A 23,250-nucleotide genomic window follows, 5' to 3' on the forward strand; every position below is an offset into this window, starting at 1 on the left:
GGCACTCCACCCTTTTCCGGCTTAGGACCATGGCCTCAGATTTGGAGGCCCTGATCCTCATTCCCACCGCTTCACAACCGTTCCAAGGCGAGCTGGAGGCCATCACCTGATGAAGCCAACAGGACCACATCATCTGCGAAAAGCAGGGATGAGATCCTGAGACCACCAAAGTGGAAGCCTCCCGCCACTTGGCTATGCCTAGAAATTCTGTCCATAAAAATTATGAACAGAATCAGTGACAAAGGGCAGCCCTGGGGGAGACCATCACCCACCAGAAATGAGTCCGAATTATTGCCGGCTATACGGACCAAGCTCTTGCAATGGTCGTATAAGGACTGAATGGCCCGTAGCAATGGGCCAGACACCCCATACTCCCAGAACACCCACCACAGGACCCCCCAAGGGACACGGTCGAATGCCTTCTCCAAATCCACAAAACACATGTAGACTGGTTGGGCAAACTCCCATACGCCCTCGAGTATCCTAGAGAGGGTAAAGAGCTGGTCCAGTGTTCCATGGCCAGGACAAAAACCCCACTGTTTCTCCTGTATCCGAGGTTCGACTAATGGACAAACTCTCCTCTCCAGTACCCTGGCATAAACTTTCCCAGGGAAGCTGAGGAGTGTGATTCTCCTGTAGTTGGAACACACCCTCCGGTCCCCTTTCTTAAAGATGGGGACCACCACCCCGGTCTGCCAGTCCAGGGGCACTGCCCCTGATCCCCACCCAACATTGTAGAGACGCGTCAACCAAGAAAGCCCTACAACATCCAGAGCCCTCAGGAACTCGAGGCGGACCTCGTCCACCCTAGGGGCTCTGCCCCCAAGGAGTTGTTTAACTGCCTCAGTGACCTCACCCCCAGAGATTGGCGGGTCATCTCCTTCGTCCCCAGACTCTGCTTCCACCACGGAAGACGTGCCAGTGGTATTGAGGAGGTCCTCAAAGTATTCCTTCCACCGCCTGACGATTTTCTCAGTCGAAGTCAGCAGCACTCGACCCGCACTATACACAGTGCTGGTAGAGCACCGCTTTCCCCTCCTGAGTCGCCTGACGGTTTGCCAGAATATCTTCGAGGCAGTCCCAAAGTCTTTTTCCATGGCCTTTCCGAACTCCTGCCACACCCGAGTTTTTGCTTCAGCCACCACCCGCGCCACGTTCCGCTTGGCCTGTCGGTACCTATCAGCTGCCTCCGGAGTCCCATAGGCTAACCAAGCCCGGTACGACTCCTTCTTCAGCTTGGTGGCTCCCCTCACCTCTGGTGTCCACCATTTGGTTCGGGTGTTACCTCCACGACAGGCACCAACTACCTTGCGGCCGCAGCTCCGTGCAGCGGCTTTAGTAATGGAGGTGCTGAACATAGTCCATTCGGACTCAATGTCCGCAGTCTCCCTTGGAATGCTGTTGAAGGTCTGCCGGTGTCACGGTTTGCTAGGGCGAGCCGTGGGGAATGTTGGAGAAAGGACCCAAACGCTGGACTTAGTGCATTGAACAGTGCATTTATTTACAGTGGGGGTAAATGTACACCACACAATAAATCTCCAGAGTGCTCCCTCAACTCCTGTGTTGTGCTTTCTGGTGCTGGTATTCCGTGCTCTCCGTTCTTGTGCCTACGCACACCCTGTGCGTCCTGCAGTCCCGTGTTCCGCTCTCCTCCTGAGGAAAAAACAACAGACACAGCCGTTATGGCACAAACTCCAGCAGGCATACACTTAACCGTACTTGAGACACTGACATAGAGTCTAACTCAACGATCCTGCGCCGGAGGAAGCTCCATTGCTCTGTTAAGTAGCTCCCCCGATGAGCCTGATCAGAAGCAGGTGTGTGAGGACCTAGGCGTGAACAGCAGCTGGCAGGGCCACACCCACCAGGCCTGCAGGTGGTTGTCCTTCATCCTCCAGCCACACCCGCAGACACACATGTACACACACCAGCATGGAACACAAGAGCACAGTGCAGCAAACGAACATCCAATACCATAATAATAATAATAATAATAATAATAACAATAAAGGTCCACACTGCTCACGGACCCCGAGTCCCAGGAACCGGGTCCATGACAGCCGGAGGTGTGCGTTGAAGATCTCGTGGACCGGGGCCTCTGCTAGACGTTCCGAGGACACCCTCACTGTACGTTTGGCTGCGTCAGGTCTGTCCAGCGTCCTCCCTCGCCACCTGATCCAACTCACCACCAGGTGGTGATCAGTTGACAGCTCAGCCTCTCTCTTTTCCCGAGTGTCCAGAACATATGGCCTCAGGTCTGATGATACAATTACAAAATCAATCATCGACCTGTGGCCTAGAGTGTCCTGGTGCCACGTGCACTTTTGGACACTCTTATGTTCAAACATGGTGTTTGTAATGGCCAAACTGTGGTTTGCACAGAAGTCCAATAACAAAATACCGCTTGGGTTCAGATCCGGGAGGTCGTTCCTTCCAGTCACGCCCTTCCAGGTGTCACTGTTGTTGCCCACGTGAACATTGAAGTCTCCCAGTAGGACAACAGAGTCCCCAGGAGGAGTACCCTCCAGTGCCCCACCTAGGGACTCCAAGAAGGCTGGGTACTCTGAACTGACACTCGGCGCATAAAAACAGACGACAGTCAGGACCCGTTCCTTGACCCGAAGGCGAAGGGAACAAACCCTCTCGTCCAAACTCAAACATACCAGCAACAAGTCGAGGGGATACCAAGATACCGATCCCAGCCCGACGCCTCTCACCAGGGGCAACTCCAGACTGAGACAGAGTCCAGCCCCTCTCCAGGAGATTGGTTCCAGAACCCAGGCCATGTCTTGAGGTGAGCCCAACCATATCTAGCCGGTACCTCTCAACCTCATGCACTAGCTCAGGTTCTTTTCCCACCAGAGAGGTGACATTCCATTTCCCAACTGCCAGTCTTGGTAGCCGGGAATCGGTCCGCCAAGGCCCCCTCTCCTGGCCGCCGCCCAACTCACATAGCACCCGACCCCTACAGTGCCTCCTGCGGGTGGTGGGCCTGCAGGAAGATAGGCCCATGTCCCTTTTTCAGGCTGTTCCCGGCCACCACACGCTCGCCCTTGGGCGTGTGGTGGCCAGAATTAGAAAATTTCTTTACAAAATTTCAAAAGAGAATTAGAAAAGGTTCCAATTGTCCTACAATGAGCTACTTTTTACTTTCTTAGTTTCTGTACATTTCAGAGCCTTTACTTTATTATTAGACTATTTTTCAACACTAGTATCTGTACTTTAAATAAATAATGTCTGTACTTTTACCACCTCTGCTGATAACTTTGCATTTTTAAGAGCTGTATTTTCTCGTACAAAGGGCATTCAGCCCTTTTATTTACTCTCGAAACATAGATATATGAAGAATGTGAAGGAAGAATGGAGAGCTGAACGTCCGAGTGTGTGCTTGTCGACAGCCCGACCACCTGACTGCTGAATTGAGTTGTTGAAAAGAAATGTGCTAGCATTGGTAGTATTACTGCATGTAGCTCCAATCACCACTAGTTAAAGATCATCTTAGTCTATTAAAAATATTACGTTCCATGACAATGTTTAGTCTCCATAATGGTGGAGACAAAATATGAGGAGGAAAAATGAGAAGACCAAATTTCCTTTCTTTATGCAGCAGTTTCTTTGATATCTGATAGTTTGAGATTCATTGCCATAGACATCTACCTGGGTGTAAGCAACCATTAACATTCAGTTTCATTGAGCTGGCATGTTACAGAACAATATGCACAAACAAACACAGAAATTGTATTTGAATGAAAACATGAAATGGAGGATACAACACAGTGAAACACATGTATTAAGGTGAATGTAGTTCTTGTTTTTGCTGCCATGCACACACCGGTAAAAACAAACACATATACTGCACTTAACATGACCTATAATAACTCTGCCTGTTGGGGTTTTTTTTTGACCAGCAGGGGGGGTTTGTGTACACATGAAGCCCTCAACATTTGAACTTCCTTGAGGCAGTTAGCTGAAAGGCTTCAAACCCTGATGAAACTTTATCTCGCCATTACTAGGGAAACACAAACTCACACACAATGAACACAGTGTTTCTAGACTGTTGCCTAATTATTTATTACTGTAACACAGAGTATGCACTGCTCTGGTTTCACAATACTGCCCAGCCAGCTGCTGTTTCCTTTTGCAGTGTCTCTACTGTCAACTTCACTCTCCTTCTGCCACAAAAACCCTCAGTCCCAGAACACTGCTGTGAAATCAGAGGGATACAATGAAAGCTTTGAGCTTTTTCAGCATTTCCCTGCAGCTAAGCACTCATGTTTTAAGACTAAGACTCTGAGGAAGGAGAGAAGGACAAGGAAGGAGGGGACAAGGGACTGATGGAAGGAAAGAAGTAAAAGAAGGAGACAACCTAGGAAAATGAGTTGGTGAGATGGCGGGAGGGAGGAAAGGAGAGAATAGGAAGTAAAAAGGAGAATGGGAGGACTGAGAAGACGATGAAGGAGTAAAGGAAAGAGGAGAAAGTAAAGGTGTAAGGAGGTATGAAGCAGGGGCTCCTATTAATGGAAACGTGGCATTCAGACAGTGTTGGGGAGTAACGGAATACATGTACCGCTGTTACGTATTTAAAATACAAAATATGAGTAACTGTATTCCGTTACAGTTACCGTTTAAAAAGGTGGTATTTAGATTACAGTTACTTTGTTGAAATAAATGGATTACACGGCGGTACTTCCCTGTTTCATATTGTGACGGGTCAGGACTGTTTGGGTTTTGTTTGACAGCTACGTTCTGTTGTTCCAGGTGGCAGCGTTACAGTTGCCATGGTTACAGGGTGACGCTCTCTCTCTGCGTTCCTGGGTGAGAGAGGCCTTTTTGTTGTTGTTGTGCTAAGCTAATAGGCAGAATGCTACCGGTATAGCTCTAAAGAATGTAGCATCATAGGCAGTGTAGTCCGTGCTGCAGGGAGAATGGACTGCCATACACGTCATGTGTCTGTGAGCGAGGGAGGGAGAAAAAGGAAAATTACGAGCTGTCATCGAACAAAAATGGGAGCTGGAAGCATGTAAATATAATAATAACCACTGCAGCCAGGAAGAGTGCCTGACGAGCCCAGATGTAGGTAAGCTATTAAGACTCAACTGTACACCGTGTTTGTGTTTTCCTCCAAAAACAATAAGCTCCGTTGGAGAAGCCTTTCAACGCCTCTCTCTGTCTCTTGCCTCTCACTTTGTTGTCTGGGTCTAGCAAAGTTGACCCAGACAACAAAGTAAAGCTAGTTTTCGGCTACGAGCCCGACAGGAACCCGACTTATTAGCCAGAGGTCCCTTTACTCCGTTTCGGTGCCGCGGACCTTCAGTAACAGTAATAAATCACAGCAATAGTACATTCACGTAGTTGTAAACAGCATGATAATATATTAAGTAATCCAAAGTATTCAGAATACGTTACTCTCATTGAGTAACGTAACGGAATACGTTACAGAATACATTTTGGGGCATGTATTCTGTATTCTGTAATGGAATACATTTTAAAAGTAACCTTCCCAACACTGCGTTCAGACATTCCTGTCCTGCATCTCACAGAAACGTCTGCTTCTCTTTAAAGTGGAGAAACACCTCTGAGCTTCCTCTGAACTGGGGACTCTCATAGAGGAGCTCCAGCTGAGAATGAACCTCGGCCTTCCTCAACTACTACACTGCTGTCAGACAGCATACCCAATGCTGCTGTTACGGCAGCGTGAGTCGTATATGGAGCTGGCTCGTTTCTGAGTGGGCCCACAGACTACGAAGCCTTTGGTTTATTATTTATTGCTGCAGTCAGTGGAACATTTATATAATGTAATATACTATAATATAATATGCATTTACAGCAGTAAAATTATTTAAATGTTCAGACTGTCAAATGTGAACTTTAGAACAAAACTCACTTACATTTCATTAAGCTGTAACTGTACTTTTATGTTAATTTGAGCCTGGATTTTTCCATTTGGATCCATGTAGTTAATGACACTTGAAAATTAGGACCTTAATTAGTGATGTGCGATACCACTAATTTCCTTTCCGATCGAATACCAAGTAAAATTCAGGGTGGTATCGACGATACTGATCCGATACCGATACTTTGTACAAAAACTTTAATCTTTTATTATATCTCAAATTATAGCATCATAATGATTACAGGACATCAGATTACTTGTTCTTATCACTTAATAATGCAGAATTCATCATACAGAAATTTTACAAAAAAACTGAAGTTGTGCGCTATTTGAACACCTTGCCTGCCTGCAGCACTAGAGAACTCCGTGAGAGACGTCTGTCTCGCGCTAGCAGCACTTGTCCCTGTCCACTCCTCCTCTTCAGTTCGCCTCAACATACACTTGTCATATTCTGTGATATGATTTACTCTGATGTGTTTGACAAGGTTAGTGGTGTTGCCACAACACCTCAGTTTCTTGCCACATGTATCGCAAACCACGTCTTGGCTGTTTGTGGATGTAAAATACGTCCGCACATGACTACAATTACGCTCAGCCAGTGTTGTGAGTGCGCACGCCAGGGGACACATTTATACAGCCGTATTTCACACATGACTATGAAAGGCGGAAGAGGAAGTAGTTCCTTCCAATGTAGACAATCCGAATGATATAGTGTCTTTCCACTGTATTCCTGTTCACTATAAACTACAAATTTACCCTAAATTATTAAAATATTGATATTTTAATGTGAGAATCGATTCTAGAACATAAATGACTGGTATCGGAGGAATCGATATTTCAGGATCGATCCGCACATCCCTAACTGTAATCCACAGTGAGAACTTCTTCCATCAACATTTTTCTGAATCCTCTAAATTCCTGATTTTGATAGATACATACACTTAATGTTTTTGATAGTTATCAAAACAAGTCTCATAAAAAGTCATATTATCACTTTATTAAGAACCAAATCTGCTCAGAGAAAAAATAATAATGAGAAAGGTTTAAGTCCAATCTGCCCACATAAAGTTACACAACCACAAATTATCAGTGTGAAATTAAGTTCATTGAAAAACAAAGAGCTCTTATTGTGAAAATCTGCCTCCTTGCCCCTCCCACCTGCCTTGCCTCAGGTAGAGTCCCGCCTCCTTCCAGGAAGCAGCTCACCTGTGTGTCTGTGTTTAGTGTCCAGGTGTGGAGTGGAGCTTGTTGTTGGTGTGTGTTTGAAGAAACTGTAAGTTTGCTTCGTTTCCTTCTTTAACAGTTTGTCTTTATGAACTTTACTGTTTGTTCTGCTTATGTTTGATTTCTTCATACAACAAACTGGTTTTATTTCCGTTCTCTCCAGTGTGTAATGTTTTCCTGGCTAACATCAGCTGTGTGCAGCTTAGTTCCAGCACAAACAGCACAAATCTGCCACTCCATAGTTCATGCACAGCAAATTCAAAAGTGTTAAATGTTTTGGTGTTAGTAGTCTTAGAGTTAATTTTACTCTAAGTAGAGTCACATGCTTTTAATGTAACTCTGAGGTGTAAAATGATAGTAGTTAAAATCGAGTGTTAAAAATGAGTGTTTCTATTTCAAATCTGGAGGTGTTACAATGGAAACATTAACTCTTGACCTCTTAACTCTGAACTCCTACAGGGGCTATGACACCAATAGAGTAAATTCACAGACTCCGCCCCCAGCACGGCTCCAATCGAAGCTGAAGTGAAGCCGTTTCAGAACATTTTGCTCTACATATTTGAGTTGTTTGCCATGCTTGGTAAGTCATGTTTTCAAAGATTGTTTCAATTATTATTATTAGCTTTTACTTCTGTGGCTCTTTGGAGTTGAGACAAAGCTGTGTGAAAGGCATTAGCCGTGTTGCTCGCTGATAGCACCGCTCGCTGTTTTAGCTAGCTGAAAGGTATTGTTTTCGGCAAATACCACAGCCTTGAAAAAAAGCTTGCATGTGAATTTTCGGTTAAATTTTTTGGTCAAATACACCTAAAACAATGTCTAGAATGTGAAATGTTGATATAATGGTGCTACTTGAAGCCTGAAAACGATCTCCCATAAAAAACGAGCAAACAGCAGTAGCAGATGTCCCGAGTCCCGACTGAGTTCTACGTTAGCATTTAGATTCCTCCATAGTTTTGTGCACACGGTTTAGGTAAAAATGAAAAAGGTTGAGGTTTTACATTTAGTTCAGTACTACCTGTTGCCTGTGTCCTTATCTTTTGGGAAAATACTTTACACAAGTAATGTCTCAAAAAGGATTCCTTTTTTTTTTTTTTTTTTTTTTTTTTTTTTACTGTGCTGCAATTGATTTGTGCCATTAATTAGTGTCAACTAATTTTTATTCAATCTCCACATAGGATATGCTTGTGAAGATGGAATATGGGGGAGAGCAGAAGTGCGTTGAAGTTCCACAAAGTGATGACTGAAGGACATGCATATTGTATTTTGTATTTATTGAAATAAGTGATGAGAATGCTGTTATTTGCATTTACCAGCTCACCTATGTCAGACCTTTTGATAAACGAAATTCTAATGAAAGTGAGAACATGTACACTGTTACATCTTTCAGAAAATGTTTTGAAATTGTGGTGCACAGTTCAGAATAAATGTTTTTCAAAAACCATTGCGTCTTTTTAGTAAATGTTTATTTCCAAAATAAATTTCTAGAAGTTCAGAACAGTAAAATTCCCGCTTTTTAGAATTAATTAGAAGATAACTCTTACGTAGTTAAACTAAAATACTCTTTGAGAGTTAATATATAAACTCTTAACACCAAGTGTTAAATTATCAACTCCAGAGAGATTTGGTGTTTAACACTAAATCAGAGTTAACATACCAACTCTCCAAAAAGAGTTAAATTAACACTCTCTGGTGTGGACCCATATAGACACTTTAAAAGTGTTGAAATCAAATCTGACAGTGTTAATTTGGACATGCTGGATTTGCTGTGTGGTAACTGACTCACAGCTGGACCAACGAGGCCGAGTGTGTCCGCTGTTTTGAGCTACGTTCGTGTTTGTGTACATATGTATAATTTGTACTTTGTTTGTACTTATAGTTTGTACTTTGTGAGTTAGCCTTTACCGTCACTGTGATTAATATTTACACATGAGACACCTGCCAGAGCTCGAACGCTAAGGTAGCCAGACAGCATCCTAATGCTAAGAGCTCTAAAAGACACAAGTTAAAAATCTATTTGAGCGCTTTGTGAATGAAAGCAGCAGCAGCAGAGTTAGTTAATGGTCAGATGGTTACAGAAAAAGCAGCAGACTTTGTAAATGATGATTTATTCTAGCTGTAACTTTGACATGACATGACATGACAGGAAGTGATGCCTTAATGTTCAGCTGTCTGTGGATTAACTTCAGGAAATTTAGTTGCAGCTGTGAAATTAGGCCGACTGTGAGGAGGAAGTGTAATATGAAACAGGAAGCCTGTAAAAGCTGAAGTCACAGTGTCAACATGTCAGCAGAAAACCTCACCCATGACTGCTTCATCAACATGGATCTCTGAGTGTTTATTAAAGGATAATTGTGTGAAAACGCTTTAACACAGCTGACTGCAGCCTTTAGCTGTGAGCACACAGTGTCTCATGTTCACATTCACTTTACTGTTAAATACACTCATTAACTTTAAAACAGCTGCTGTTATCAAGTGAAAATACAAAAGATGTCAGGACTGGGCTGAGCCCCAGCGTTTCAACATCCTAGTAACTTCTCAGACAGTCAAAACTCATCAGAGCTTCTCATTATCATTAGGACAGATTTAGGTCAATATCATTTCACATTTCTGTGTCATCATCCATCAAATGTTGACACATAGTGGGTTTGTCATTCTCTTAGCTGACACTGAGATGAAGCAGCTGATATTTGGACAGTACAAGTGATGGAAAGGAGGAAATTTCAGTTGATGTGCACATGAATGATTTGTTTCCTCTGCAGGTAAAGGTAGAACGTGTGTGTGAGCTGATGTGGATGTGCATTCAGCAGCATGGATCAGTGTGAGGACAGAGAGGAGGGAGTCCCTCCCTCTAAAACCATTCAGAGGTGAGATGACCATCTCTAACTGTCCATGACTCTTCTCCATGTCACAGCTCAGCACTCACATCACTGCACATCACTCACAGGGACCAACCTGGACCTCCACCCATTTGTGTGTCCTTAAAGAGTGATGCGTCTATAAATGAAGCTGTTAGGTTTAAAGTCCAGCCTGTGTCTGCAGCAGAGAGGTGAGCTGTTAGTAACACAAACTCTTTGGTGTCAGTTTGGTGTCTGATTTAAATGAACTGCTTGTCTTTGTTTCACGGTTTCTAAACTGCATCTCAAGGGAAGTCACTGAGCGAGGAATTCCTTTATTCTCTAAAACATGTTCAACATCTACATTTAAACTCCTGCTGCTCACAGTAAGCCCATCAATAGTCCTGCACAGTGTTAATGACTGTGTTTACCTCCGGGTGGCGTTATGTTCTTACACTGCCAACACTAGTTTGGCGTTTCCTTCTGCTCAAGCTCAGTGTGCAGACCACTTTGTCTTTGGGATGAGGAAGGTCCAACGGACCATGGATACACTGTTCTTTCAATTGTGTAACAGTTTTTATTGATTGTGCACTTGTATCAAATTCTCTTGTTCAGCACACATGCCAGCCAGCTTTCCATCTGACTGCACACTCCTCTCGTGTCAACCGCACTATAGGAATGGACCACACCTCCACCACAGAAGGTATTCTAAGTCTATCAGCTTTTTTTTTCTTCTAACAGGATCCATACGACACCTGCTGGACCTGAACCTGATCCCAGCTGTGTGTCCCTAAAGAGTGGCTGGTCTGCAGATCGTCCCATTAATTTTAAATTTGAGCAGGAATCTGTTGCAGAGAGGTGAGCTATTCGTAACTTGAACTCTTTGAGAGCTGATGTAACTGCTTGATGCTGTTGGATATAGACTGCAGTGCAAAGGCATCATTCAATCACTCAATCCCATTAAAACTGTCTCTTAAAAATAAGTCTTTAGTTTCCAAGCAACTAAAAATCCACTTTGGCAAACAGGAAGTGATCAGAGGGTCTGTCCCACCACCTGTCAGTCTCACCAAACATTGACCATAGATATTATTAATTAGATTAAATAAAGTAAATAATAGTCTTATTTGGACACTATCGAAAGGGAATACTGTATAATACAAATTTTGGAATAGATTTTTTTAAATGACATATATGATTGCAAAAAAAATCTAAAAAAAAAAAAAAGAAAGAAAAGAAAGAAAAACACATCTTAGAATAGAATCGTCATGCATATAAATGAATATTTGATTAACCCATTAATTAAATGTATAATTAATACATTGATATAGTTAATTAAATGTGAACTATTGTTAATATAGTGACAAGGTCTTGACACCAAACTACATACTAGTTTCATTAATAAACCAAGCTCTTCGCATGAGGTTTTGAAACTGCTCAGAAAAGACTTCCTTAGCAGAGACAGTGAATTTATTTACAAACGCAGAAACATTGTAACCAACAGTTCCAAAAATGTGATGTCCACTAATCCCAGCTCCCAGTGCAGTGTTCCAAATGCAAAACACACTGCACAGATTTTCCTGCACTATTTACAAAAAGTTTCTTAAGCTCTCTCTAATTCCAATGGTTTCTTGGATTTAAAGCAAAACATAGGTAAGTACACTTCACACAATGAGGTCTTACCTTACGAGCTAGGTTTATACTGACTGGTTGTCACACAACAATCCAGCATCAACTGAAGCTAAACAGAAAATGACTAAACAGAAATCATATTTATTGATCAGCTCTCCTATAAACCTGAAACTTGCTGAATGCAAGACAGCTGGAACCAGATGTTATCTGCCGAACAACAATTGAATCATGCAGACACACTCAGCTCCGTCAGTTTACTGCCCTGGTTAGATTTTCTCCTGCTACATACCACAGGTCCTTAAAACTATTCACAGGGAAACTCTGACACCTGTCAGCATCCCAGCTTACCTCTGCAGCCAGTGTCTATTGTTCTGTTTTCTCAGCATGTTCTGTGGATTTATGGGCTGGTGTTGCTGGCCAGATGTCCTCATACAGGGGGGAAAATAAATTATTCTAACACCATCTCAACATTTCTGTTATGTTATACATTATTATGTCAGCAGATGGCATTCTTGCACTGCTGATGATCCACTGAGTTATTAAAGCTGCAGGTTCAGACATGCACAGCTCAGAAATAAATGAGCGCTACAGGAAAGATGCTAATTTTGTCTCCACCAATCAATACGTTTTATAGATCTGCTCAACAGCCTGCTGTTGGTCCAGATTGTGGTTCAGACTGTGCTTGAAAAACGAAGTTACCGTCAGACTTTTATTCATATTCATGATTTGTTACATTGATGATCTGGATGGAGCATAAAATTATTCTTCTAGAAACTCAACAATAAATTGTGTGAATCTCAGATCTTCTAGAAGCTGACATGGTCATCTCCTGAGTCCAACTCTTTAATTACAAAGTGTGTTTAAAAACTTTTTCAGCCAAATCTGATACTAAACCTAACTTTGCTTTGACTAGAAGGAATATTATTTACATTAATATCAGTACTTTCTATCACATTTTCAAAACGTGCTTGATACTTTTTTTGACAGTCAAAGGAGGAATCGTTTCATATCATTGTGCTCCTTCAAACAGCAAATTAGTTTAGTCTTAACAGTAACACATGAAAGGCAATCATAATACTGCATTAATCACCAACTGTTACGGTCGCTGACCTCTAGTGGCTCTCCCTCTGTAGAAGAGTTTTTTTTCTCCTTTTCTTGTGTTGCAGGTCTGCCTCATGAGCCACAGCTGAGGTGTGTTCCAGCTTGTCAGCCACGGCATATAGTCTGCTATCCTAAACTGCCACACCCCTGCCACTTCCCCCATTTTTGCCAGAGCTGTGAGCTGTAGTGTTTTGGGCAGCGTGCCTTAGTGTGTGTGTGAGAACTTAAACTCTGTGGAACTTTGGTTGTCTTTCTTTTATTGTAAGCAAAGGTGTGCCCTTACTGTGTTATTTAGTTCATCGTTGTGGAAGCAGGTAGGGGTTCTCTGCCATTTTTGTTTCAACTGTTTTCTCCTGTTTTTGGTTAGGCAGGGAGCTCAGCCATTGTATTTTGTTTTGGTTAGAGAGTACTTGGTTTGATTTTTAGCTAAAGGGGGTGTTTTGTTTGTTGTTTTGGCTTTGGAGACCCTGAAGAAAAAAGCTTCCCTTTGTTTATTTTTACTGCAGTAGTTTTGGGCAATAAATCATGTTTAATGACATCTATTCTCCAGTAGTTTATGTTTTCTCTTTCACTTTGTGTTACCCCTCACCCCAGTCAGCACTTCGTTTTTAAGTGGGGGCGTAACATAAGTGGGGGCTCGTCCGGGATTAATTTTGGATATGGCACAGTTTAGCCTGGGTGATTTTATAGCTAAGCCTGCATTAGACCAGCTTGATGCATGTAGGAAGGAGGATTTACGTGCTGTTGCCGCGCATTATGAAATCCCTGTGGCTAAGTCCATGAAGAAGAGCGAGTTGAAGTCTCTTGTTGTCAGTGGGTTGGTTGGGAAAGGTGTGTTCCCTTTAGATGTGGACTCGGGGGATGCCGCGTCGGTCCTTGATATAGGCAAAACATTGCCCTAGTTCCACCATTCAGGGAGACTGAGGTGGAGGCCTATTTTAATGCGTTTGAGCGCATTGCTATGGCTTTACATTGGCCCAAGGAGGTTTGGTCCCTTTTGCTTCAGTGCAAATTAATTGGTAAAGCACAGGAAGTATGCACAGCTCTCACTATCGAGGACAGTCTTGTGTATGACAATATCAAAAGTGCTATACTCAAAGCCTATGAGTTGGTGCCTGAAGCTTACAGGCAGCGTTTCAGGACCCTGAGGAAATCCACTGCTCAAACATTCCTTGAGTTTGCAAGGGAAAAAGGGATACTATTTGATAGGTGGTGTCAAGCAAGCAAAGTTTCAGGGTTTAACGCACTGCGTGAACTGGTATTGTTGGAGGAATTCAAAAACTGTGTTCCTGACCGTACAGTGCTGTACCTGAATGAACAAAAAGTCGCCACTTTGCAGGAGGCAGCTGTCCTGGCAGAAGAATTTGCTTTGACGCACAAAAGTGTGTTTGTGGGTAAATCTGAATCACTCTATCATGAACAAATGAAAAAGGACACAAAGCCGCACCCTCAACAACCTAGGGGTTCTTCGAGTTCCAAGTCTGATAGACAATGTTTTCACTGTCACAAAGTGGGGCATATAGTTTCTGAGTGTTTGGCTCTTAAATGTAAACAAGTGCCCCAGCAATTAAAACAAGCTAAAGGGGTTGGCCTAGTCAAGTCGCTGAGCTCCCCCTCTCATGTGACCATGAGTGAACCCGATAAGTGTTTTAAACCCTTCATTTTTGATGGTTTTGTCTCCTTAACAGGGTTTCCTGTGGATCAGAAGCCCGTGAGAATACTGAGGGACACGGGTGGCTCACAATCATTTTTATTGGCCGATGTTTTGCCAGTCAGTGATGAGTCATCTTGTAACGCGAGTACAATAGTGCAAAGTATTGGGATGGCCTACATACCTGCACCATTACATTGTGTTCATGTGCAGTCGAAGTTAGCCTCTGGATTTTTCAAGGTTGCAGTGAGAAGCTCATTTCCTATTCAGGGTGTTGAGTTTATAATGGGAAATGATATTGCTGGGGACAAGGTACTCCCTGTTCCTGAAGTGGTGGATAAACCCAGCTGTATCCCAGAAGAGGATGAGCTGTTGAAATCCCACCTTGATGTGTTTTCTGTCAGTGTTCTTACCAGGTCGCAAGCTGGAGGAAGTGAACCTGAGTGAGACTGTTCTTGGATCTGTTCTAACTGGGGACAGAGAGCTGGCTGCTAGCCCTGCTAAACCAGCACTCGATGAACAGGGTCTGACTACTCTGTCTGAGGTTCTTCCTTTGCCCATCTCACGTGAGTGCTTGAGCCATGCTCAGGAAAAGGATGAGTCACTCGCTAAGTGTTTTAAAGAGGTAAGCGAGTTAACAAACAATAGAAAGGCACACAGGTTTTATCTTGAGGATGGGTTACTGCTAAGGAAATGGGTCTCAAGACCTGCATTACAGCAGGAAGGAGGTGATGAGGGTTGCGGGGTGGTACGCCAAATAGTCATTCCTAGGGATTACCGGGGTGGCATATTGCAGCTTGCGCATGAACACCCATGGTCAGGTCATTTAGGAAGCACTAAAACCTATGACCGCGTTCCTCAGCACTTTTTCTGGCCAGGTCTGAAGAAAGATGTTGCCAAGTTCTGCAAAACATGCCAGGTTTGCCAAATTGTGGGTAAACCAAATCAGACGGTGCCACCTGCTCCTCTTAAACCCATCCCGGTAGTTGGGGAGCCTTTTGAGCGTGTTTTAGTGGACTGTGTGGGTCCTCTACCCAGAACAAAAACGGGTAATCAGTTCCTCCTGACAATCATGTATGCCACAACCCGTTTTCCTGAAGTCATACCACTTCGAAGAATCACTGCTCCCACTGTAATCAAGGCTCTACTTAAATTCTTTTCAACATTTGGACTGCCTAGAGTTGTTCAAACCGATCAAGGCAGCAATTTTCAGTGAAAAACTGTTCAAGCGGACTTTACAATCACTTGGTATCAAACACATCCCTTCCAGCCCTTACCATCCCCAGTCACAAGGTGCACTAGAAAGATGGCACCAGATCATAAAGGTGATGATGCGAAAATATTGTCTGGTGACTGACAAGAACTGGGATGAGGGACTGCCATTCCTACTGTTTGCAGCTCGTGAAGCTAAACAGGAGTCCCTTGGTTTCAGCCCTGCTGAATTAGTTTTTGGGCATAGTGTGAGAGGGCCACTAAAAACTCTGAAAGAACAGTTTTTATCTGGTGTTCAGCCACAATCAAATGTGCTTGAGTTTGTCACGCAGTGTCGGGAACGATTGTACCATGCTTGTGCAATGGCTAAGAAGTCTCTGTCAGCAGCCCAAGGGAAGATGAAGCGGAAGTATGACAGGAAGGCAGTGCAGCGTTCTTTTAAACCTGGTGATCGGGTACTCATGTTGGTGCCCACATCTGGTCCATCTCTGTCAGCCCAATTTGCGGGATCATATGTGGTAGAGAGCAAAGTCAATGACACAGACTACATTGTTCGCACTCCGGATAGAAGGCGCAAAACACGGCTCTGCCATATAAATATGCTGAAACTGTTTCACTCTAGGGAAGACGATCGCGAAGGCTCCATCTCATTCATTTCTGTGCCCATAAACCATGATGATGGTTTGGTGAAGGGTAGTGAAGGTCAGCAGAGCGGCAGGCTCGCAAACTCAGAGGTTCTTGGTGCCTTAGACACGTACCTCTCCTATCTTCCTCAAGGCGAGAAAGATGACGTGAAAAATCTGATCCAAGCGCACCCTAGTCTGTTTGGGGATGTACCATCTAGAACTCCAGTGTTAGAGCACGACATTGACGTGGGTGATGCGTGCCCTATTAAGCAACACGCATACCGGTGCCCCCCACTCAAGAGGGAATTAATGAAAAAAGAGGTACAGTACCTGCTTGAAAATGGTTTGGCGATACCTAGCCATAGCTCTTGGAGCTCTCCATGTCTGCTGACACCAAAGTCAGATGGTTCTCCTCGTTTTTGTACTGATTTTAGGAGGGTAAATGCAGTCACAGTCCCTGACTCATACCCGTTGCCTCGCATGGAAGACTGCATAGACAGTATTGTAGCCGCCACCTACATAACAAAGTTAGATCTGTTAAAAGGGTACTGGCAGGTTCCTCTAACTAGCAGAGCCTCTGATATCTCAGCATTTGTTACTCCAGACCATTTCTTGCAGTACACAGTGATGGCGTTTGGCATGCGGAATGCACCAGCCACTTTCCAACGACTTATGAACTTTGTGTTAGCGGACATTAACAATTGTAATGTGTATTTGGATGACATTGTGGTATATTCATCTTGCTGGACTGATCATGTGAGTACTCTGAGGGATGTTTTTGCTCGTTTAACCCAGGCTTCCCTAACTCTGAACCTGGCAAAGTGTGATTTTGCCAAGGCGGTAGTGACATACCTCGGAAAACAAGTAGGACAGGGCCAGGTGCGCCCCATGACTGCAAAAGTGGAGGCCGTACTGAGCTACCCGGTGCCCACCACAAGACGGGAGCTCAGGCGCTTCTTGGGTCTAGTGGGCTACTACAGATGTTTCTGCCGGAACTTTTCGACAGTAGTGGCTCCCCTGACTCATCTGTGCAGTCCCAAGGAACCCTTCGTATGGACTGCTGAGTGCCAACATGCATTTGACTGTGCCAAGTCTCTCCTTTGCAGTGCCCCTGTACTGGCTGCTCCGGACTTCAGCAAGGCCTTCAAGCTGGAAGTGGACGCAAGCGCTACTGGCGCTGGAGCAGTACTGTTACAGGATGGAGTTGATGGCATCAGTCACCCAGTTTCCTACTTCTCAGCTAAGTTCAAGCCTCATCAACTCAACTATTCCACCATTGAGAAGGAAACCCTGGCCATGTTGCTTGCTCTGCAGCATTTCGACGTGTACGTGGGGTCAACCACCACCCCTGTTCTGGTTTATACTGACCATAACCCTCTGGTATTCCTAAAACACATGTACAATCACAACAAAAGATTGATGAGATGGGCGTTGCTTGCTCAGGAGTACAACATAGACATCCGACATCAGAGAGGTATGGACAACGTGGTGGCTGATGCACTGTCCAGGACCCAGTATTAACCCCAGTAACGGACTTGGTGACAGTTGTTAAAAGAGTCTGTTTACTATATGTGATATTTTATGTGGCGGGGGGGTGTTACAGTCGCTGACCTCTAGTGGCTCTCCCTCTGTAGAAGAGGTTTTTTTTCGCCTTTTCTTGTGTTGCAGGTCTGCCTCATGAGCCACAGCTGAGGTGTGTTCCAGCTCGTCAGCCACGGCATATAGTCTGCTATCCTAAACTGCCACACCCCTGCCACTTCCCCCATTTTTGCCAGAGCTGTGAGCTGTAGTGTTTTGGGCAGCGTGCCTTAGTGTGTGTGTGAGAACTTAAACTCTGTGGAACTTTGGTTGTCTTTCTTTTATTGTAAGCAAAGGTGTGCCCTTACTGTGTTATTTAGTTCATCGTTGTGGAAGCAGGTAGGGGTTCTCTGCCATTTTTGTTTCAACTGTTTTCTCCTGTTTTTGGTTAGGCAGGGAGCTCAGCCATTGTATTTTGTTTTGGTTAGAGAGTACTTGGTTTGATTTTTAGCTAAAGGGGGTGTTTTGTTTGTTGTTTTGGCTTTGGAGACCCTGAAGAAAAGAGCTTCCCTTTGTTTATTTTTACTGCAGTAGTTTTGGGCAATAAATCATGTTTAATGACATCTATTCTCCAGTAGTTTATGTTTTCTCTTTCACTTTGTGTTACCCCACCCCAGTCAGCACTTCGCTTTTAAGTGGGGCGTAACACCAACGGTTATCACATATAGAGAGATGAGGCTAAAGAGGCTAAACCAGGCAGTGTGTGCAAGATTGAAAGCTAAATTTAGTTCGAGATGGGGACAAATGTAAGACAGACAGGACAGGAGAGGAAGAACAGAGGTTGTAGTTACAGGTAGGACTGCATTTGATGAAAACGGGAAGTTTAAAGGGAAAAGGATGGAGTGCACACTACGGGTCAGGGACGAGTTCTTGCCCCAAGTGGAAGAGTTCAAGTATCTCAGGTCACAGTTAGCCTACGTCAGGTGTAGCAGATATTCATATGAATTTTAGCTGATGATGCTGAGATTCATTGACTGAATTCCACCTTTATCCCAAGTTTAAACCATCTAGAAAACAGACAGGATAAACGGTGTACTGTGAGTGTAGAGGATTAAATCAGCCAGGACAACTCGTAAAGCATCTGCTTACAGCTGGTTGAATTCAGTTATTTACATCCACAAAGAGCAGCAGGTCAGCTGATCACAGCCTACTACCCACTAAGAAAATCTACCGGAGCTCTCAATAGAATTTATTGCAAGTTATGATTATTTTCCCCACATTGAGCCATACCAACCAATTTTAGGTTCCCCCACCTTCTGAATCCACTTTAACCTCTGACTGTGCTCATTTTCCGTTTTAGGTGGGGACTCAACAGAAAATAGCTTTTTTCTCTCTCTGTTGATGTTCAATAACCCAGCGGTGGGTTCCTGCAACAGCCTCTGATGTTAATTGGCAGCCTTTTATAGACTGCTGATAATTGGCCCTCAAGCCATTCCATTATCTTCGCTTACATACTAAACTAAACTACACACAATTCTGATCTAATAGCTTTTCTTAATGTTAAGCCAAAACTGTAGACATAATTACAATAATTACTGTTTATTAAATAACATTTTCCCACTTGGCTTACCGACTACAATCAACAATAAAACTAAAATGACTATTCAATCCCCTCTTTGATCACTTGGTGCCACAAGGAACCTTAAAAGGATGTTCAGGATTCCTTGGGACTATTATGGCTGATAGGCAGAAAACTTCTTGATCTGTTCTGTGGTTGAAGTAATTCTTTATGATTCCTCCACAGATTGGAACAGGAGAGTTCAGAGGTTCCCAGTGATCAGTCTGCCCAGCAGCATCAAACACACATGGACTCCATATTTATGGTCTGTACATGTACAACAACTACTTTTACATTGTTCACATTCATCTCCATTCTGCTCTTTGTAGACCAGTGGATTGTCAGTGTGTCCAACATGGATCTGATGTTTGGCTCCATGACTTCAGTCTAATTGGGTCATGCATAAAGTATTCTGTTTCAGCTGCTGGAGGACAACATCATCACTTTTGTGAAAGACGAGCTGAAGAAGATCCAGAAGGTTCTGACTATAGAGTACCCAGAATGTTTAGAGAGTCAGAGGGAGGATGATGAGCAGAGGAGGGGCAGCAGAGAGGCATTTGTGAAAATCACACTAAACTTCCTAAGGACAATAAGGCAGGTGGAGCTTGCTGACCGTCTCCAGAGCAGTAAGACAATTTCTATGAAGATTTAAGCTGCTAGATAAGTGAAACATTTGCTAATGTCTATAAATATGTATTCAAAAAGTATTCATATTGACTTTTTAAAGATTAACCAATATATATATTTTTTATTTAGAACTTTATGGTGCAGTTTGTCAACATAATCTCAAGTCTGTCTTGAAGAAGAAGTTCCAGTGTGTGTTTGAGGGGATTGCTAAAGCAGGAAACTCAACCCTTCTGAATCAGATCTACACAGAGCTCTACATAACAGAGGGAGGGATTGCAGAGGTCAATAATGAACATGAGGTCAGACAAATTGAAAAAGCATCCAGGAAAACAGACAGACCAGAAACAACAATCAGACAAGAAGACATCTTTAAATCCTCACCTGGAAGAGATAAACCAATCAGAACAGTGCTGACAAAGGGAGTAGCTGGTATTGGGAAAACAGTCTTAACACAGAAATACACCCTGGACTGGGCTGAAGACAAAGCCAACCAGGACATCCCGTTCATATTTCCATTCACTTTCAGAGAGCTGAATGTGCTGAAAAAGGAAAAGTTCAGCTTGGTGGAACTTGTTCATCACTTCTTTACTGAAACCAAAGAAGCAGGAATCTGCAGCTTTGAAGACTTCCAGGTTGTGTTCATCTTTGATGGTCTGGATGAGTGTCGATTTCCTCTGGACTTCCACAAAACTGCAATCCTAACTGACCCTAGAAAGTCCACCTCAGTGGATGCGCTGCTGATAAATCTCATCAGGGGGAGAATGCTTCCCTCTGCTCACCTCTGGATAACAACACGACCTGCAGCAGCCAATCAGATCCCTCCTTACTGTATTGATATGGTAACAGAGGTCAGCGGGTTCACTGATCCACAGAAGGAGGAGTATTTCAGCAAGAGATTCAGAGATGAGGAGCAGGCCAGCAGGATCATCTCCCATATCAAGACATCACGAAGCCTCCACATCATGTGTCACATCCCAGTCTTCTGCTGGATCACTGCTACAGTTCTGGAGGATGTGCTGAAAACCAGAGAGGGAGGGCAGCTGCCCAAGACCCTGACTGAGATGTACATCCACTTCCTGGTGGTTCAGGTCAAAGTGAAGAAGGTCAAGTATGATGGAGGAGCTGAGACAGATCCACACTGGAGTCCAGAGAGCAGGAAGATGATTGAGTCTCTGGGAAAACTGGCTTTTGATCAGCTGCAGAAAGGAAACCTGATCTTCTATGAATCAGACTTGACAGAGTGTGGTGTCGAAATCAGAGCAGCCTCAGTGTACTCAGGAGTGTTCACACAGATCTTTAAAGAGGAGAGAGGACTGTACCAGGAGAAGGTGTTCTGCTTCATCCATCTGAGTGTTCAGGAGTTTCTGGCTGCTCTTCATGTCCATCTGACCTTCATCAATTCTGGAGTAAACCTGCTGGAAGATCAAACAACCCTGAAAAAGTACAAATTCTTTAACAAACCAAACCTTCAATCTCTCCACCAGAGTGCTGTGGACAAGGCCTTACTTAGTTCAAACGGACACCTGGACTTGTTCCTCCGCTTCCTCCTGGGTCTTTCACTGCAGACCAATCAGACTCTCCTACGAGGCCTGCTGACACAGACAGGAAGTAGCACACAGACCAATAAGGAAACAGTCCAGTACATCAAGAAGAAGCTCAGTAAGAACTTGTCTGCAGAGAAAAGCATTAATTTGTTCCACTGTCTGAATGAACTGAATGATTGTTCTCTAGTGGAGGAGATCCAACAGTCCCTGAGTTCAGGAAGTCTCTCAACTGAACTGTCTCCCGCTCAGTGGTCAGCTCTGGTCTTCATTTTACTGTCATCAGAAAAAGATCTGGATGTGTTTGACTTGAAGAAATATTCTACTTCAGAGGAGGCTCTTCTGAAGTTGTTGCCAGTGGTCAAAGCTTCCAACAAAGCTCTGTAAGCTGTATGTTACTTTATTGAGAGGTACCTTAGGGTTCTGTTGATCCTTGCAGACAAAGTGGTTGCTGGGATCAGTTAGCGCAGTTGTTTCCAAACTTCTTTTTCCTAGCCCCCCCTTTGTTTTACAAGAAACCCACCCTTGCCCGCTTCCCACCAAAAAAGCACAAACACATCAACACACCCGCCCATATTCTGCAACTCCATTGCTGTTTATTTGACACCTCCAACCTTCTGTAAACAATGAAACAAATAAAAGTAAACCGACATAGGTTACAGGTTGCAATAAAAAAAAAACTTCTACCTATTTTTAAATAACAGAAAAACAAACCATGTTTGTGGTGTAAGTATTCCGTATGTAGTTGTTTGTTTTTTATGTGTAATTATATTCAACATTGCTATCAGTATATTTTTCAAAAAAATCCCTCTCTGTGCAAAATGGGTTTAAAAACAGAAAACATCTATGGGATACTGTTTATCTGTGATTTGGACAGCCCATAGAATGCTCCCGATGGAGGGGAAACAAATTCTGTTGAGGATATCTTACTTGGTACTAGGTTTGGGGATATCGTCACTGATTTCTATAATTAACTGGATTTTGATTTAATTCAAGGACAAAATGCAGAAAGGCATGGAGATATTCCTGTCCTGGCTTTTAATAGGAGATAACCTTAAAAATATTCTGCAGTAGAACAAAAACTAAAGAAAACCATGAATAAACATTTGAAAATTACCTGATGCTTCTGAAGTGAAGCAGAGCAAAGCTGTAGAGATTTTATTAGGGATACAGCGAAGGGTTTTGCAATTTTGCCTCATTTGAAAAAGTAAAACTTTCTTCAGTGTTGAACAGCAGAGATGTGGCTTTTTTTTATCAGAGGTCATTTAAAACAAACAAACAAAAACAGTAGTGGTCAACAGCTCTGAAGACAACTGTAGACTTGTGCATACTAAGCAAGCAAATAGTGCAAAAAAAAAAAAAAGAGATTTTGAGATTTAGGAAACTTTTCCTTAGGAAATGAAATGACTTTTTTGAGAGTGTCACAATCTGCAGCGATTGAGTCAGCCAATGTGCTACAGAGTCTAGACAGACCAAGTGATGAATGGGAGCTATGCCCAATTTGCCCAGCATAGCATAGCACAGGTTGATCCTCTTCCTAATCACATTTTCAAAATCTTGGCTCACGTGATTAGGTAGAGGATCATTAGGGGGTCCATCGTCCCACTCGGTACGTTACTCCCACAGGGCTTAAATCTGGGACTCTCCACCATTTGACCCTAGAACTGAAGAAGCTTCTCGGATGAGAGGTGAAACATCTTCAAGCAACTTAAATAAGTCCAGATGCTTTTCTTTCCAGGCTCCTTAGACTTGATGCAAAGTTGTTTCTTTGGTTTA

The 23,250-nt window shown here is 43.4% G+C and overlaps 2 protein-coding genes across 4 annotated transcripts in view; both read left to right on the plus strand.

Moving 5' to 3' along the window:
• Nucleotides 1-23,250, plus strand: part of LOC146521030 (protein NLRC3-like) — a 142,451-nt gene that overhangs the window by 90,817 nt on the left and 28,384 nt on the right. The gene's annotated exons all lie outside the window — the stretch shown is intronic.
• The window catches only part of LOC146521034 (NLR family CARD domain-containing protein 3-like), a 42,743-nt gene continuing 28,384 nt past the window's right edge, over nucleotides 8,892-23,250 (plus strand). For 2 of the 3 annotated variants that reach the window (XM_085154247.1, XM_085154249.1), the window contains exons 1-6: nucleotides 8,892-9,981; nucleotides 10,062-10,163; nucleotides 10,693-10,809; nucleotides 19,493-19,571; nucleotides 19,728-19,932; nucleotides 20,063-21,857. In XM_085154247.1, coding sequence (XP_085010373.1) covers nucleotides 9,926-9,981; nucleotides 10,062-10,163; nucleotides 10,693-10,809; nucleotides 19,493-19,571; nucleotides 19,728-19,932; nucleotides 20,063-21,857 — 2,354 coding nt within the window. In that variant the 5' untranslated portion in view covers nucleotides 8,892-9,925. Of the gene's footprint in view, nucleotides 9,982-10,028; nucleotides 10,164-10,692; nucleotides 10,810-19,492; nucleotides 19,572-19,727; nucleotides 19,933-20,062; nucleotides 21,858-23,250 lie in introns of all 3 variants that reach the window. The other variant, XM_085154250.1, reaches the window with a different exon arrangement.

The sequence above is a fragment of the Neolamprologus multifasciatus genome, chromosome 3, assembly GCF_963576455.1.
Source record: "Neolamprologus multifasciatus chromosome 3, fNeoMul1.2, whole genome shotgun sequence".
Lineage (NCBI taxonomy): Eukaryota > Metazoa > Chordata > Actinopteri > Cichliformes > Cichlidae > Neolamprologus > Neolamprologus multifasciatus.